Source organism: Nycticebus coucang, chromosome 7 (genome assembly GCF_027406575.1).
Source record: "Nycticebus coucang isolate mNycCou1 chromosome 7, mNycCou1.pri, whole genome shotgun sequence".
Taxonomy (NCBI): Eukaryota; Metazoa; Chordata; class Mammalia; order Primates; family Lorisidae; genus Nycticebus; species Nycticebus coucang.
Window position 1 is genome coordinate 22,420,641 of NC_069786.1, and position 17,547 is coordinate 22,438,187.

The 17,547-nt window shown below is 37.0% G+C and overlaps 1 protein-coding gene across 2 annotated transcripts in view; it reads right to left on the reverse strand.

Moving 5' to 3' along the window:
• DPP10 (dipeptidyl peptidase like 10) overlaps positions 1-17,547 on the reverse strand; it is a 752,684-nt gene that overhangs the window by 603,182 nt on the left and 131,955 nt on the right. For both annotated transcript variants that reach the window (XM_053597757.1, XM_053597758.1), the window contains exon 2: positions 214-328. In XM_053597757.1, the coding sequence (XP_053453732.1) occupies positions 214-328 (115 nt within the window). The remainder of the gene's footprint in view (positions 1-213; positions 329-17,547) is intronic.

A 17,547-nucleotide genomic window follows, 5' to 3' on the forward strand; every position in this document is an offset into this window, starting at 1 on the left:
TTTAACATTTTCAGCTTCCCAAAAATGTGCTGCATGATATTTGAACTGCAGAGTTACTGTGCCATTTGGAAAATGTCTGATTATGCTTTTTTACAAAATTCCAACCAATGTTAATGTGCCCTAAGATACCACATATTGCTAACCTCTTAAGGCATTTGAATGTGAAATTACCATCCACAATACCATCATAAGAGAGGAATAAAGACAGATTACCTGGGGTTAAGAGGATGACTGACATAGTGATGAGTGAGCATACAACTAAAATCACCAGCAGGGCAATAGCAATTCCCTTCCAGTTTCTCTGTGGAGGGCTGTTACTTCCCAGTTCCTACCGAGATAGAAAAAAAAGTTTCATAATTATACATGCTCCAAGAGAAATGTATTCATAAAGGAATGATTCAGTGCATGGCACAATCACAGTTTGAAAGCTGATTAGAATCCATTTCCTCTTCAGTAGTTCATTTAATTATTCAAAAGTGCATATATTATAAATGGCTACCTTGGGGGAGGGGGGCAATCTTATTTCTCCATGAGATAAACCAGCACAGCTTTATTCTTGCTGTCCAAAAATGTCCATGGTGTTAAAAATGCATTGACTTATAAAACTAGGTCGATAGCCAAAATAATACTCTGCAAAATAATTATGGAAATAAAGAGTGTCCATTTACACTTATTCTTTCTACAATGGTACCTACAATAAAGATGTAAGCACAAATATTCATGAAGCATCATAGATTTCTTTTATAAAGGGAAAAGATTAGAAAGGGGAAAATCATTCAAAATGCCCCTCTCTGTGGAGCAGTGTGCATTTGACAACACAACAGGTCCTTTTGAAACAGTTCCCCCACCACTCATAAACAAGATGTAGTAACTAAATTAAATAAGTGCTTTTGTATCAATGGTTAATGACATTTTCTTGCTGAGCAACATACATGGAATTGGCAAGATGTACGATTGCTGGGGAAAGATGTAGTTGTACATCTCTCACAATACGTGTAGTAAAGCTCTTCATTCTTAAGATGATCTGTGTTCTAGTCAGTTGACTAGAAATCTGTGAGCAGAATCCACTGCAGCAAAGTACAGACCACGATTTGAAATGAATGCCAGCTTTCCTTTGCAACGAAGTGTACAAAATCCTGAGCCTCTCATTTCTTTCTACCTCATTCCCCAACTGATTTTCCCTACTATAGCTTTCTTTTCCAAAAATAGCTAAGTGATTTGGGGGTAATGAAACAAAACATGAAGATATCTAGTTCACCGCATGTGCACTATTCATAGAGCAACCATACTTTAAACAAAGATAAATACAATAGCAAATATTTAATAATTCAAGGCTCCCATGACTCCCTCAAAACATTAAAGCTAATTTTCAGATAGAAATTATAGTATTGAGCCCTGCTTAGAGAGAGGGAAGGAAGGAGGGGGGTCGGGCCTTGGCGTGTGCCACACCTTTTGGGGGCAAGACACAATTGCAAGAGGGACTTTACCTAACAAATGCAACCCATGTAATCTGGCTTATTGTACCCTCAATGAATCCCCAACAATTAAAAAAAAAAAAAAAAAAGAAGAAGAAAATGGACATGGAAGAAAGGTTTTAGGGGTGACAGAAATTTATCTATCACACTGGTATTATATGATTGTTCATATTATTTAAAACTCATAAAATCCATGGGCGGCGCCTGTGGCTCAGTGAGTAGGGCGCCGGCCCCATATGCCAAGGGTGGCGGGTTCCGACCCAGCCCCGGCCAAACTGCAACAGAAAAATAGCCGGGCGTTGTGGCACATGCCTGTAGTCTCAGCTGCTCGGGAGGCTGAGGCAAGAGAATCGTGTAAGCCCACGAGTTAGAGGTTGCTGTGAGCCGTGTGACGCCACGGCACTCTACCTGAGGGCAGTACAGTGAGACTCTGTCTCTACAAAAAAAAAAAAAAAAGAAAAAAAATCCTATGTAAAATTGGTGAATTTCATTATATTTTAATTATACTTTAATAAAACTAATTAACAACAACGACAACAAAAGGCCCTAATTAAAAGCAAGAAGAAACCATATAGAGGAAGTGTTTTATGGTTTGCTGTTCCCCTTCTCAGGTCCACCACACTAAGTGATTGTCTTTTACTCTGATAAACCAAATGCCTAAGGAGAAGTCAGTTCCACTCTTTTTTGTAGTGACTCACTCCACACTTCTTTTGCATACAACACTTCTCATCCAAGCCCTCTATTTCTCTTGCATTTTAGAATTTCCATCCATACGTACAATATAAATCAAGACAGTGCGTCCCCCAAGTCACCAGCTTTAGAGTAGCAACATCAAGATGAACGATAGTGATCGTATGACCATAAACCCTTATCTGGAATGCAATCTTCCTGCAGATTTCCAGGGGTGAGTCTTCTTCAGAACGTATGTGCTGTGATGGTCAGTGATTCTCTACAGTGAGGCCCTACGCGAGCCTATTCAGAAGCTAGAGTGAGAGAACAGGAGCGGACACTACTGTAAATCAACGCCCACAATGGTCTGAAAAGTTGTGAAACATTCATCTTAAGAACTAAGAGAGAATGAAAAAGGGGCAGTAAGCAACACAAGTGTGTGTCTGGGCAAAGAACCATAAACAAGTCTGATTTATTAACTCGCGGAGCTGAGCAAGTGGTCTTGTTATTTCACAATGTTAAGTAAAAGGAAAAAGAATAGAGATTTAGCAATTACTTACTTTTCAGCCTTGCAAAAAACACAGGAATAAACCATAAATTCTAATTGTCTGATTGTGATCTTGAAGCACTGTCACTCTAACTCGGGACAAAGTATTAAAGAAATAACTTCTGACTGTGCTCCTCAGTTTTTGAATATGATGGAACCATGTAACGTCTAAAACAGAAAGAGTTTTCTGTTCATAAAGTGAGGAGAATGTGTGGCTCTTCTAAAAGGATTCATTGATACCCAAAGTATCTACACAGCTCTGTTTAAGAACTGCTGACTTCATGAACTCTTTCTCTAATTCTCCCTGTTCCATCCACTTTACATCCTGTTACCATAACATTTCTAAAGCATGGTTTTACTTCTGTCACTATATTCTCCAAAGTCCTATGACATCCCTACAGTATCTAAAGAGCCAAATACAACAAGAATTGTGTATTTCCAAGCTCCAGATTCCTCACCCAGCACGATCTCCTTTTGAGAAAAGACCCTGCACTTCACGCTGCTCTCATCATCATTTCCTCACATTTGCCTCCGGTGCCCCAACCTTCACAGCCCTGCTCCACTCCAAATTCTGGTCCATCAAATCTCTTTCAGACTCCTCCACTTCCAGACACTGTCAATCATTCAACATCCTGCTCAAATATCTATTCTCTTGAGAGTTTCCCTGAGTTATGCAAACATGATAGGATTTTCCTTTCTCTAGGAAAGAAAAAAATGCCTAAAATACACTGTGCCAACAGATTTGAGCCCAGCTCTGCTCCCTGATAGCTCTGAGGTTGCAAATGTGCTTCTAAAATGTTCTGAGTCTCAATTTCTTTGTTTTTTATCTGAATGACTGGAATAATAATGATAACTTTTTAAATGTTATAAGGATTAAAATGGAATAACTCATACACAATTCTTACATTAAATATACAAGAAAGTTTAACACTAAGTGAGCTGCTTGGAATGTTGTTCTCCCTTGATAGACTTGCACAAATCCCCTTTCCCATCATTCAAGCTTCATCTCTCACATGCCATCCTCAGGGAGGCCTTGCCAGATCACCAGCTCTAAAGTAAGATTCCAGGCCCTCTTCATCCTCTTAATCAGCTTTGCTTTTCTCTGTAGCATCATCACTTTTGAGTATGTCATACATCATATGTTGTATTTAATCATCGATAATACATAGATAAAGGTGATTTTTGTTCATTTTGTCTGTCTCAGTTCTCCAAAATAGAAGCTTCATGATGTCAGTAACCTAGTTCCTCTTGTCCTCTGTTACATAGCTGGCATTTCAGACAGTTTTAACACATACCAGCTGTGGCACAGATAGTTTTAAAAATTAATTAACGATATATAATACAAACTAATTAATTGATAAAAGATTAATAATGAATGATACCATCATTGTGATGATGATGATGATGTCAGTGTCTGCAGTGATGATGAAGCTTAAAACATATATAAGACCTATATAAAGATCCACTCTAGGCCGGGTGTGCTGGCTCCACCTGTAATCCTAGCTCTTTTAGAGGCTGAGGTGGGAGGATACCTTGAGCTCAGGAGTTTGAGACCAACCTGAGAAAGAGAAAAACCCTGTCTCTACTAAAAATAGAAAATTAGCCAGGCGTTATGGCCAGCATCTGTAGTCCCATCTCCTTGGGAGGCTGAGGCAGGAGGATCCCTTGAACCCAGGAGTTTGAGGTTGCTGTGAGCTAGAACGATGCCACAGCACTTTAGCTTGGGCAACCGAGTGAGACTGTCTCAAAAAAACAATGCATTATATTCCCATTGACGTTATTAGCTCCTTAAAGTAAGAATCGGGGGAAGTAATCCTAATTGACTTGATCCTAACACCCAATACCTGAAAACAATCCACTGTACGCAGCAGGCCCACAGAACAGGTAGGATGCTATGTAGCAGCCTGAGACTCTGAACATACTGGGAGTTTGAACCATCCCATCTGGATGCTTTGGAGGTAGAAGAGAGTCAATACTGGGTTATGATATCCATAGGAGAAATTTGGATTATGATATCCATTGGAGAAATTCAAGGGCAAATATGTGTATTAAATAATATCTAGACAGTGCTACCTCTGTAAGTTAGTCTTCCAGGGGCTAGACACATCAGTGGAAATACTCGTGTCCAATTTGAAATTGTATTTGTGTTTTGATTATCTGGAGTACATAGTGCTATAGACGAAACCAAACTGGGTGTGTGACCTAGCTATTCATCTTACTGCTACTGCCAAATAAACTGCTCATCACTCCGCAGACAACAGTTCAGTATACATGAAAAGACTGACCGTTACACAGATAGTCCATGTAAATCCACAGGCATTTTTTGTTCAAGTGCAAAGAGAAAAATGCTGAAAATAATAAGCAGAAAATATGCAAGGTTTTTATATTATTTCATTTGTTAAAGGAAAAAAGCTTAAGCATCAGATTCACTTTTTATGAAAGGGAGGTAAAGTGAAGGCTATCAAAACATGAATTTTTTAGAATAATATTCCACACAGACCTTCTTTTGGGAAATACCAGATATCTATCTGCCATATGTACTTTGAGAAGAGATATAACCCATCTATATTAAAATAGTCTCAAAGGTGGTGCCATTTTCAGAAAATATAAGGAAAAATGATTGAGATGTTGAAATTATGTCTCTAGATTGAATGTGGGTGTGTTTTAATAAAAATAGATTCTCTTCAACCACATGTCTACTTTGTAATGATCACAAGGAAAGTTCTTTAAATATCTCTATTTCTACTTGATAAGGTGTACTTAGGTTTTTAGGCTTAGAGTATTAGAATTTCTTACACTGACTCTTGTTTGGTTTTCAAGACAATTACACCAATTATCCAAAACCTGAATCCTTCACCTTTTTAATCCCAACACTAAACTATTTCATTGCTTCCATACCATTCTGACGTGCTTAATTCATCACAAATGCAGATAATTAACAATGTACGAAATAAACTCAACAAAGTTCTTCAAACTGAAAAAAAAAATGGGGTAACACATTACATGGTTTCATCTTCTGTTTGGATTTTTAAAATTTTAACTTATTTTCCTTTACTCATGAGGTTCACATTTTCAATGGACAGTAATTCTAGCTATAAATAGGTCAGAAACAATCCAAAGACATTTATACTGAATAATCCAAAACTAGCTGAAAGGAGTTAAAATATTTTGAAATTTTCTGTATTGTCCTGTGTTAGAGAAATAAATTATTTTAGAGTTAAGACTTTAAAAGATACCTGGAATGCAGTAATGTACACAGTTATGATCTAATAAAAAAGTAAAAAATAAAAGACACCTGGGATAAACATAAACTTAGAGCAAAATGCTCCTAAAAGCATACCTTGAAAATGTTTACACAGCTTGGCCTTGAAAAATGTTGAGATATATTGATTCAACAGTTGTCCAATTCCCTTTAAATAATCCCATTCAACAAATTTACTGGAGTACTTTAGGGCTTAGGATACTACACTACATGTATGTGGAAATACAAATTCCAGTAAAACTTAACTTCAATGAATATAAAATCGAATGACGTATTTGCTAGACAGCAATCGAAATAAATATGTATAAAAGAGGAAATCACCAAATTTTGCTAAGGGAAATGAGGGAAGGAGCTATTAACTTTTCTAGTGATATTTTGATATGAAATATTCACTTTGCACATTTAATCAATATCCTTTAATAAAAGATGCTGGATATGATGGAATTACAAAACTATACAAAATATGGAGTGAAAAATGAAAAAGGAATCAGAGCAATTTTCTTTAAAGTAAGTGGAAAGTGTGTGTAAAAACACACACACAGGTATTTGGAAAGTTGGACAAAGTGTGCATTTCTTTTTCTTTCAAAAGTAAATAATAATCAACAAAATTAAAAAACTATAATAGACCAATAAAAGTTATTAAGATAATTTTCAGGGAACTTCGAAATGGAGCAGGGCTACAGATTTTCCCTCCAAGAAACACATAATTTTTGTACCACTTAAAACATTTGACAGCACATTGAAAGAAGAAAAAAATTCTAAACTTATATTAAATTAGTATTGTCTCAATAGTACGTCCAAAAATATATCACAAATAAATTGAATTCAATTTAGAGAAATAAAAGGAATTACACAAATAAAACATTAGTGAATTAAGTGCAAAAGTTTTATGATAAATAATAATTAAATATTATGGAATATTGTCCACCATTAGAAGATACAGTCATGATTTTCTACAACCTATCAGTTAGTAATAGCAATAAAGGTATTATAGAGATTATTTCTCATATTTAAACTGCAGTTAGAACTTACAGTGTCTACTACTTCTAAAAATTGCTCCTTATGCTCAAGGCCATTTATAATTTCCTCACATATCCTACTTCTATGTGTATAGGACTCCATGCTAAGTAAATATGATTTTTTATAAATGATCACAAGTTGCACATTTTTTTCAAAATGATGCTCATTTTAAGTTTGTGCTGTTGACCTACATGAGGCAGCGCTAAATCTGTGCTACTCAAAATATGAGCTGGGCACCAGCAGCAGCAATATCATCGGGAAGCTTCCTAGAAATGCTGAGCAAGCGTCTTTTGCTGCTCTTTGCCTTATTACTTTGTTTTATTTTGATTTGTACTTGTTGTTAAAAATTCATTTGTTTATAAAAGATCTGGCAATTATATCAATTGCCATTTGGCATTTATCGCTCCCCAATAATTATGATTGTGGGTGACTCACTCTCAGATAGATTACACTTAAATTAGAAACCAAACAAAGATGACAGCTAGTATCGACAGATTGCACAGTATTAATTTTACCTTTCTAGTATCCAGATCTAGAAGGTTGGAATGAAGCTAAGCCAAGTGTGATTTTGAACATGTTTAAGGTTAAAAACACGACGACAATTATTTTTAAAGACAATTAAAATGCAAGAAAACATATGTGATGTCAGAAAGATGAAAGAATAGAAAGCATCTTTCTCTCATTCCCCTGTACAAATCTCCAGTAAGTTACTGCAGACTGATGGAAATAGCCTCATGGGAGCTCTGGTAACCAGCCAAATAGCAGCAGCAACCCAGTAAATGCTCAGTCAAGAAAGAGCTGCGCTGAAAAAGGTGGGACATTTCATGGCCTTTTTTGCTGGCCTTACCCCACCCTGGTATAGTGTGATGCAGGCAAAAAGAAATGGCCCAATTTCCAGTATTTTTCTCTCAGGATTCATGGAAAACAATGGAATTTGTTTGAAATGTTCCTGTCTGGCTAAAGGCTGGTTGGAGAACTGGTTTTTGTTCTACAAACAGGGACCTTACACAAAAAAATGACAGCACAGTATGGAGCAGTAAGTGATATATATATATATGTATATATATATATTTTTTTTTTTTTGCAATTTTTGGCCGGGGCCGGGTTTGAACCTGTCACCTCTGGCATATGGGGCCGGTGCCTTACTCCATTGAGCCATAGGGACAAGAATACAGCAAAATGCCCCAAACCTCAAGAAGGTGCAAGTTTGAATTCTTAGAGACATTAAAAATCAGCCCATACATGGGGCAATTGGGAGGGAAGAAGACCCACACCTAGAAAGTCTGAGAACTTACACCCTGATCGGGGCTATTTTGAGAACATCTTCCACCACACAGCCTATGAAGACTGGGAGAAGTGCCTGTTTTCTGAAACATCCAATTTTCAACAAAAGATCATAGGCATATAAAGAAGGAGAAACATAGTCCACTGAAAGGACCAGAATACACCCCCAGCAATCAATCTTAAGGAAACAAAGCCTTCGCGCTTACTAGAGAAAGACTTTAAAACAAGTGTTTTAAATATGCTCTGAGAGCGAATAGAAAGTTTAGAAGAAACAAATTAAAGAAAATCAGGGTGATGGTATATGAACAAAATGAAAATATACAGTATTTTAAAATAAAGAAATTATATCTAGAAATTCACATTTCAATACATCTAAAATAAAATTGCCACATGATCCAGCAGTTCCACTTTTGATTACATGCCCCCCCAAATTGAAAGCAGGAATTCAAACAGATGTTTGAACAGCAATGTTCACAGTAACATCATTCACAATAGGCAACAGGTGAAAGCAACCCAGATGCCCAACAATAGGCACACAAAGAAAATCCTGCCAATTATTACAAGGTATATAACCCTTAAAGGCATTATGCTAACACAAATAAGTTAGTTACAAAAGCACAGAATATCCCAGTTTTATGAAGTACCTAGAGGAGTCAAATACAGAGTCAGAAGTAGAATAATAGTTGCCCAGAGCTGAGGAGAAGAATTGGTTATGTTTTAATTGGTGCACAGTTTTAGCTTGAGAAGATGAAAAATGTTCCAGAGATGGGTGGTCGTGCCGGCTGAACAACAGTGGGGAATGAAGTTAATATCATGGAACTGTACAAAATGGTTAAAATTGTAAGTTTAAGTGATTTCTATTTTACTATAATAAAAAATGTGTAAACTAGCAATAGCTACAATGGCAAAAGAGACAATAAATGACTTTAAAAAGTGTTAATGTCCAAAGACAGTCACAAGACTTTATTGGGGGATTTATAAGATCATTTGAGGGATGTAGAGAATCTTCAAATTCCTGTTAAAGAAAATTCAATGAGGGAAAGATATCCGTTCTTCCTAGATTAATCTAAAAATTTAAAGCAATGCTGATAAAAATCCTAACAGAACTTTTTTCTTAAACTGATAACATGATCGCCAGGTGTGTTAGCTCACACCTGTAATCCAGCACTCTGGGAGGCCAAGGTGGGTGGATTGCCTGAGCTCATGAGTTCGAGACCAGCCTGATCAAGGCCCCACCTCTAAAAATAGCCAGGCATTGTGGCGGGTGCCATAGTCCCCGCTACTAGGGAGGTTGAGGCAAGAGAATCACTTGAGCCCAATAGTTTGAGGTTGCTGTGAGCTATGACATCATGGCACTCTACTGAGGATGGCAAAGTGAGACTCTGTCTCAAAAAACAAAACACAACAAAAAACTGAATGTGATCTTAAAATGCACTTGTAAAAGTAATCATATAAAAGAGAATAACTTTGAAAAAAGTATGATGGATGTCAATTATCCAAATGCAATATAAATATATGCTACTGAGAAAGTGTGATAAGGAAACAGAATCAAAACTATAATTTCAAAGGAAAACATTCACGCACAAAAACACATATAGACAGTACTGCTTCTAACTGCTTCAGATCTACTTTCTCATTACACCTTCATTCTGCAAAGAAGGAAAATGAACACAGCATTCCAGTGTGGTATGTCATGATCTCCAGAGAGCCAAATCAGTCGATTTGTTCATTATCTTTTAATATTTGTAGGTAGCATTCCAATGCATTTGCTGCTGAAGCCTCCCACAAGAGCCTTTTATTAGCTCCTGTGACACCACGCTTTCAAACTCTTTCAACGGTGGCATGCCCCTCACCATGGAGGTGGCCCACCTCTTTTCTCTAATGAACACTATTTTTGTAATCTCATTCAATAGCATTTTTTATATTATTCGATTTTTCTATCAACTGTATATGTTAATGTTAAAAAGAGAATTCATGGACGAGATATTCTTAAAAAGAGGGAAATAAAGACCAGATGAACTGTAAATAGACAGGAAGGCAAGGATACTAGATCTTCTAGACTATCTTCCCCTATACGTATATAACACCCTCTGGATGTATCAACATCAGCGCCGGTTATAGTGCCTACTACGCCTTAAGTTGTGCTGTTAATAGTTTCCTACTTTTTGTTTTTGTTTCTCTGAGGAGATAACTTAATGCTAAGTAGAATACAGATGTTCATCAAAGAGCTGATGGTGCTACCCTGGCCCTGGAGATTCAGAAGGCCTAGGATAGGGCTGAATATTTTTTATTTCAAACAAGTTTCAGATGGTGCTTATAGATGTTCATCAAAGAAACTGATGGTCCTAACCTGGCCCTGGAGATTCCTTTTTTGAATCTCTTGAAAAAAATGATGCTTTTTTTCAAAATTGGGTTTCTTAATAGTTAATTCTATTCACCTATTTAGATAGCTCAGTGCATTCCATGGATCAGCAGAGTAAGCACCACCTGAAATTCGTTTGAAATAAAAAATATTCAGCCTTATCCTAGGCCTTCGGAATCTCCAGGGCCAGGGTAGGACCATCAGTTTCTTTTCACAGGATCCCCAGGTGATTCAGCTGCTAGCTGAAGTTTGAGAAAGTGAGTTCTGAAGGTGAGTGCTACTCAAAGCATGGTCAAGTTCACCTCTGAGTTTATAGAAATACCAATTATTCACCCCAAGCTTAAATCTACTGTATTCTGGGAAGGACTGAACAATCTTTATTTTAACAAGCTCTTTAGATGATTCCTGTGCACATTTAAGTTTGAAAACCACTATTACAGAAGTTAAATCCTGGAGTTATGCAGTTCTGGAACTGCTGAAATGATCTGTCTCAAACTCAGAGAAATTTGGTGTTTGTATTACAGAGCAGAGGTTTTAGAGTCAGTACATCTGGATTGTAATCTCCAGTTATCTACCAACTAGCTCTATTACACACAATTCATTTAATCTGTTTAAGCATAATTATAAACCTAAGTAGTCATGCCTAAAATAACGATCAGATTTATGAATCTTTCTCTACACTTGTTAATTTCTACTTATGTTTAACTGTGAACAGAGTTCCACCCGATCAGAGACTATTCCATACTCATCTTTGCATCTCTAGGACCAAGTACAACACATACTAAATGTTCACAAAATATTTGGACTGAAGCAGCTTTATTCTCTAGGAGTTAAGAATACAGTCTTTAATCTTGGGTGATATATCTCCATAATAGGAGGGTTAGTGGGCAACTTAGCTATGTGCATCTGAATAATCAAAAAAGAAAAGACAATCTAGAAGTGCCCTTGTCGACCCACTGTAGCTATGTGTTGTGGTTTAAAGAGCCTTAAAAGAATGTCATTGGTCTACAGACTGGATCAATAACCCTAAACTTCTGGGGTTGATAAGCTAGCATGAATTTCTAACATGCCAGACAATCAGCTTTAAGCTTAATTGTGGGAGACGAGTAGGCTGTAAACATAATCTTCTGCTAAGTCTGTCCAAAATTCTAGTATTTAATGAACTAACCTCATGCCTACAAGGAAGGCATTTCTCACTGTGTCCTCAACGTCCAGCACAGTTTTTATACACAATACATCCACTTACATTATTGCACATATTATGGTAACAAACCCAGACAGGATGTTTTGACTTTGTGTGATATTTATTATTTATCTTTATCTTGAAGTTACTTTCAGAATTTCAATTCTTAATTTCCAATATTCTTTCAAAATTAATTATCATGAGCCTGAGCTGGGGGTGGAGACTCAGGCCTGTACTACTTGCGCTTGCCTTCTGACAGGCTGAGGCAGGTGCATCTCTTGAGCTCACAAGTTGGAGACTAGCTTGAGGAGGAATGAGACCTCGTTGCTAAAAAAAAAAAAAAAAAATAGCCAATTGTTGTGGCAGGCGCCTGTAGTCCCAGCTACTGGGGAGGTGAGGCCAGAGGATTGCTTGAGCCCAAGAGTTTGAGGTTGCTGTGAACTTAGACACCCCAGCACTTTCCCAGGGGCAAGAAAGTGAGACTCTGTATCAAAAAAAAAAAAGAATTATCAAGGTGTGATAGAAAACTCTAATACCTTGTCTATGTCAATATGAGTATTATAGAAAACAGTAAACTTACTAGGCTGCTCACCTAGGCTGCCCCCTCAATACAACTCATACTTGTATGTTTAAGATAAAGCTTTTATCTTCTTCTGCATCAAAGAGGGGCATTAACTGACAGGGTTAGCATGGCACAAAACCACTCCCACTTTTCTACTTTCTAGATATAACAGTCTCACTTTGCCCATACACAACATAGACATGATACTTGCACAATATTTTGTGATTTTTCCAAGAAACAATGTAAGTGAAACTATAAACCCTTTTGTCTCTATCAGTTTAAGTTGTTTAAGCATGTCTCACAAATTTGAAGAATATAAAAGAAAAATCATGCATAATTGTTCTTTAGGATTAACTGTCATTGAGTCATGAAAATACTTTCTTTGTACCAGTTTTAAGACTTCTGTAACTCTTAATGAAAAAGTCTGCTTTCGAAGCCAAAGTATGGTCTCAGTCTATTGCTAAGATAGATGGCGATATATATCAAATTGAAGGAAAAAAAGAAAGAAAGAAAGATGATAAGTAGGAAGGAAGGTAGGAGTCCAGGGAAGCTTATTGCCCCTAAAAAAAAAAGACCATCTGTTTGGGAAAATTAATAGTCTGTTAGACATTAAAAGAACAAAAGAGAAAAGAAATAGTTTAAAAAGTACTCAACCATGTGGTGTTAAATGTGATAGAATTGCACAGATGAGAGATCCCTGATGCTGTTAAACTGTCAGAAATGCTAAAGATCAAACCTATCCTGACCCTTTCCCAGATCAGAAAGAGCTTAGATCTGAAAGGCAGAAAAGAAGATCAGCCCAGGCTGAGGAAACTCATGTCCCTGTTCTGTCTTCAAGTTGAACAAGGTGTGTTTAATGTGCTTCCTTTTCAAGTGCTTAGTTAAAGGTTGTAATTGCCTAGAAGTCAAATAAGATTCCAAACCAAGTTTGAGAAAATAGTACAGCCATTGGCAACACATGACTCCTTGAAAAGAACAAGTTGCAGGGCAGCTTCAAGCTGAGTTCAAAGGTAGCATTATTAATTTGCTCTTCATGACATGGTGACCTTTAGACGCTGCCGAGCATGGGGGGAAAATTTGGCAATCAACCGCAGCTTCTTATGTCAACTGTGTTACTTTACCACCACCACAAATTACCAGGCCAAAAACCATCCCACAAGACAGCACTGAGTGGGATCTGGGACTTGTCCCTATCCTCATAGCAAGTGCCATTTTCGTAACGTTTACCAGAAGAAACCTTGGGAGGCTAAGAGACTTTTCTGTCAGTAAAAAAAACTTTGGCTTCCTCAAGAGCCAAAATCAATACTGAAAGGAAAAGACACATTTGATTTAGCTCAAAACTTTTTTTCCACATATTTATGCATTGAGTATCTATTAACAACTCAAATGTAATAAACTTTGAAAATTAAGCATTCAATTCACTATAAAATATTTTTATTCTGCCTTTAAAGTGGGAAAAAATGGAGTTATAGTCACTTTTTAAAGATATCGTGTATGTAGGAGAAAATTTTTCAATACCTTCCTCACATGCCGAAATTTAAAATCATAAGAAGGCCACTACAGCTAAGACATCAATTTTACATTTTCTTCAGAATAAAAAAAAAAGCAGAAATTAATGAAATGAGGCAGAACAGGAACTAAATGTGCTTTTAATTATTTTTACTGCTTTTGCCATTAAACATGTTAATAAGTAACATATAGCCATTTAAAAAGGAAAGAAATAGCATAATATATCTCCACTGTGATAATCAATATTCCTCTGCTCCTTTAATTTGAAATATAAAGATTATATGTGTGTTTTAACCTCTCTGCTACTCTGTGAAGGTTAATAATCAATTCCAACACATATACCATGCCAAAAAAAAAGAAGAAAAGAAAAGAAAAAATGGTGTTAACAGAGATTTGGATCTTTTGTTTACATCTGCAGTAATTAATGTCTTGACTATTTTTCAGAAACTCCATAGACCAGAAATAATTAAATAAACCCCAAGGTAAGTGCTAATTTATCTGTATAAGTATGCATCACACATCCTTGGAGCTTTGCTTAAAGAAGGACTTCTCTGGCTGAAGTTTTTTTGTGAGTAAGGCAATTACTTGCCTCAAAGCCAGTCAGTGTTTCTATTCATGTACTGATGAGAGCCCTCTTTCTCCCTAGTCCTCGTGAATAGCGTAGCCAGTATCTGCAGCAGTCCCCAGAATGTCCCCTCAGTACGCTAGTTAAACATAGACCGTCCCCCACACTTTCAAAATAGCTTTGCTCTCAAGGCTCTTTTTGCTTCAATTATTAGATTATGGGAAGTTTAAGTCCAAATTAAGAATTTTCTTTTGTTTTGCATTTTTTGATATTTTCATTTTCCAGGGGAATGTAATGAAATGTTATCAACCTATGTACAGAGGAAAGGAGGTTTGGGGAGAGACAGCACATCTGCCAGGAAGAGATAACCAACTTCATGCCTCGCCCTCTTGTAAAGTCATTGAGGCTTTGGCCACAGGAGACACATCAATTCATTTTTGTGGTAATAGTTATTAGCATAATAAAAGCATTCTGAGAATTTGGGAAGTTCAATAGGCTTCTCCCTCATAAAATACATAGGTGCAAGAATTCCATATTAATTGCCACAATTGATAAGTTTCAATGTGGACCTAGTCATTTGTCATTTTGTTGGCCTTTCAGAAGAAATTTTTGAAGTTAAATTTAAGAATTGTTCTTCAAAGAAGGGAAGCTATAATCTCATTTTGGAAGTCCTCTTTCACAAAAACAAAACAAAACAAAAAAAGCAAAAAACAGAGAGACAGGGAGACTGCCAGATAAGACATAACACAAAACTATAACAGTCCTTTCAGATATAAATTTACAAAGCTAATTCAAAAGTAAATAAAATCTACCTACTAGTATATGAATTCCACGTAAACTGAATTTTCTTTCTTTTCTTCAGTGTATAAACTGTGCTAACAAAGCCTGATATTAACATGTATTTGACAAATAAATTCATCCTTCTCTAAAATTAGGATCACATTTCCATCTTATGTTAATGTACAGAAGATTATGTGCCCACCTGCAGAGTGACTATCTTCGGGGCCTCTCTAGAATGAATGCCCCCAAGGATCCCTCCTGAGTCTACTCATGGCGTCTTGGTTTATCCCTATGGCAGCATTTATCAACTTGCACCTAGTTGCCCAGTTTTACACATCTCTTGTACTAGACCAGATCTTTTAATTAATAAGCGGTCCTTGAACATGAGGATGACTAGCACAGAATATACACTAACAGACTGAGTAGCTTCCTTTTTAAGAAAAGATATTTATCATGTTGTTTTTCATGTTAGAAAATGTGTCAGGGGAAGATAATGAATATCAAAAACAAAATGTGGCCTTCTAGTCTCAGTTTGTTCCCTCAGCAAGAGCAGAAATTTACAGATGTCCACACTGATTCAGATTGCTGAGATCAAGTACGAACTGTCACAGAATCACTCAGAGCACGTGACGGCAATTTACGTTTCCTTTGCTTCTCTATCAATCATCACTGTCTGCTCGTCCTACCTGTCTTTCTGGATATGGGACTCATTACTCTAATGCTGCTGTGTAAGTAAAATTAAATAGTTTCTAAACAGCTGGCCCTAATTCCCTTCATTCTTTCCTTACCGGAAGCTCCTCTGCACTATGTGGTGGTAGGATGGTGAATCTGGGGAATAAAAGTCAGTACCGCCTTCTCAGATTTGAATCATAAGAAACAGACTGTCCAGTTTATGGAGAAAGATGCTCCCTACCTCCGAGTCACTATGATGTACCGAATGAAGCTGGTGCAACAGCAAGAAGAGGATTTACATGCCAGAGGGGCCTTCCTGGTGCTTCACCACACTAAGTCCCATGGCATGTGACTCTCTATGGAAAAATTCACATCTAAGGAAACATTAGGTTCATACCACTAAGTACAGTGATCATAAAACTGCTTTTCCTTACTCTGACTTCACAATTGCTGGACAAAATCAAAGTTTTCATTTAGCTTCCTTGAAATATTTACCGAGGGTGGCGGGTTCAAACCCAGCCCCGGCCAAATTGCAACAACAAAAAAAATTAGCCCAGCGTCGTGGCGGGCGCCTGTAATCCCAGCTACTCGGGAGGCTGAGGCAAGAGAATCACCCAAGCCCAAGGATTTGGAGGTTTCTGTGAGCTGTGACAGACCCCATGGCACTTAAACTCTGTCTCAAAAAAATAAAAAAAGAAAAAGAAAAAGAAATATTTACCAGTAAGGATAGAAGTTTCTGTCCAAACTGACTTGCATTCCGAAAGCTGAAAGGCCATTTTTCTTTTTCTTTTCTTTCTTTTTTAATTAAGTTATACTTTGGCATTGTGGTTTATTTGCTAGTCCCCCATGCCCTTGGCTAATGTGAATCTGCACCTAAGAGATGGAACCACTTAATGTGTTTATAAACATCAGAGTATCCGAGCCCCAAGCCTGAGTGCCAGGACTTGTACCTAGGTGAATCCATCATAATGAATGAAACGTTATGAGAAATATGGGCAGACAGCCAGTTGGTCTGCTGAGTGCTAGCCTGACCTTGGCATACTCCTGCCTTTCAAACATTCACAATAGACACATTTCAAGGTTTCAGCCACCATCTTCGGTAAGATATTTAGCAACAATACACCACGGGAGAAGGCCCAGATACTCAGAATAAGTTAAGGGTTTCCATTTGATAGTCACCTGTTTGGCAATGACTATTTTTTTTTCTGCAAAACAACATTGTAAAAAAAAAATGGTAATATTCTATGTTTGTGATCCATTGAGGCTATGCCCCCCAGATTTAAAACACGCAACACTTTGGAGGAGGAAACGCTTGCCTAACAAGGCTGTGGAAACTGCTGACTAAATTCAAAGTCCATTCACAGAAAATGTATTTAACCTGCACATGTGGAATGTGGAACTGTTCTATCTAATAAATAAGTTAAAATATGGTGTTTAAAAGCAAGATTCAAAATATGGTGTTTAAAAGCAAGATTCAACATAGAGTAGCATGAAAAGGTCACATGGAATATTTCAAATACAAAAATATAGATCTGAAAGATATTTGGGGAAGTTTTTATTGAGTTTCCAGGTTCCTCTGCTACTATCTGGCAGAAAAGTTTGAAGAATAGTGTTCTCAAATGAAATCAAAAGATTGTGAGTTTGTACCTTATAAATA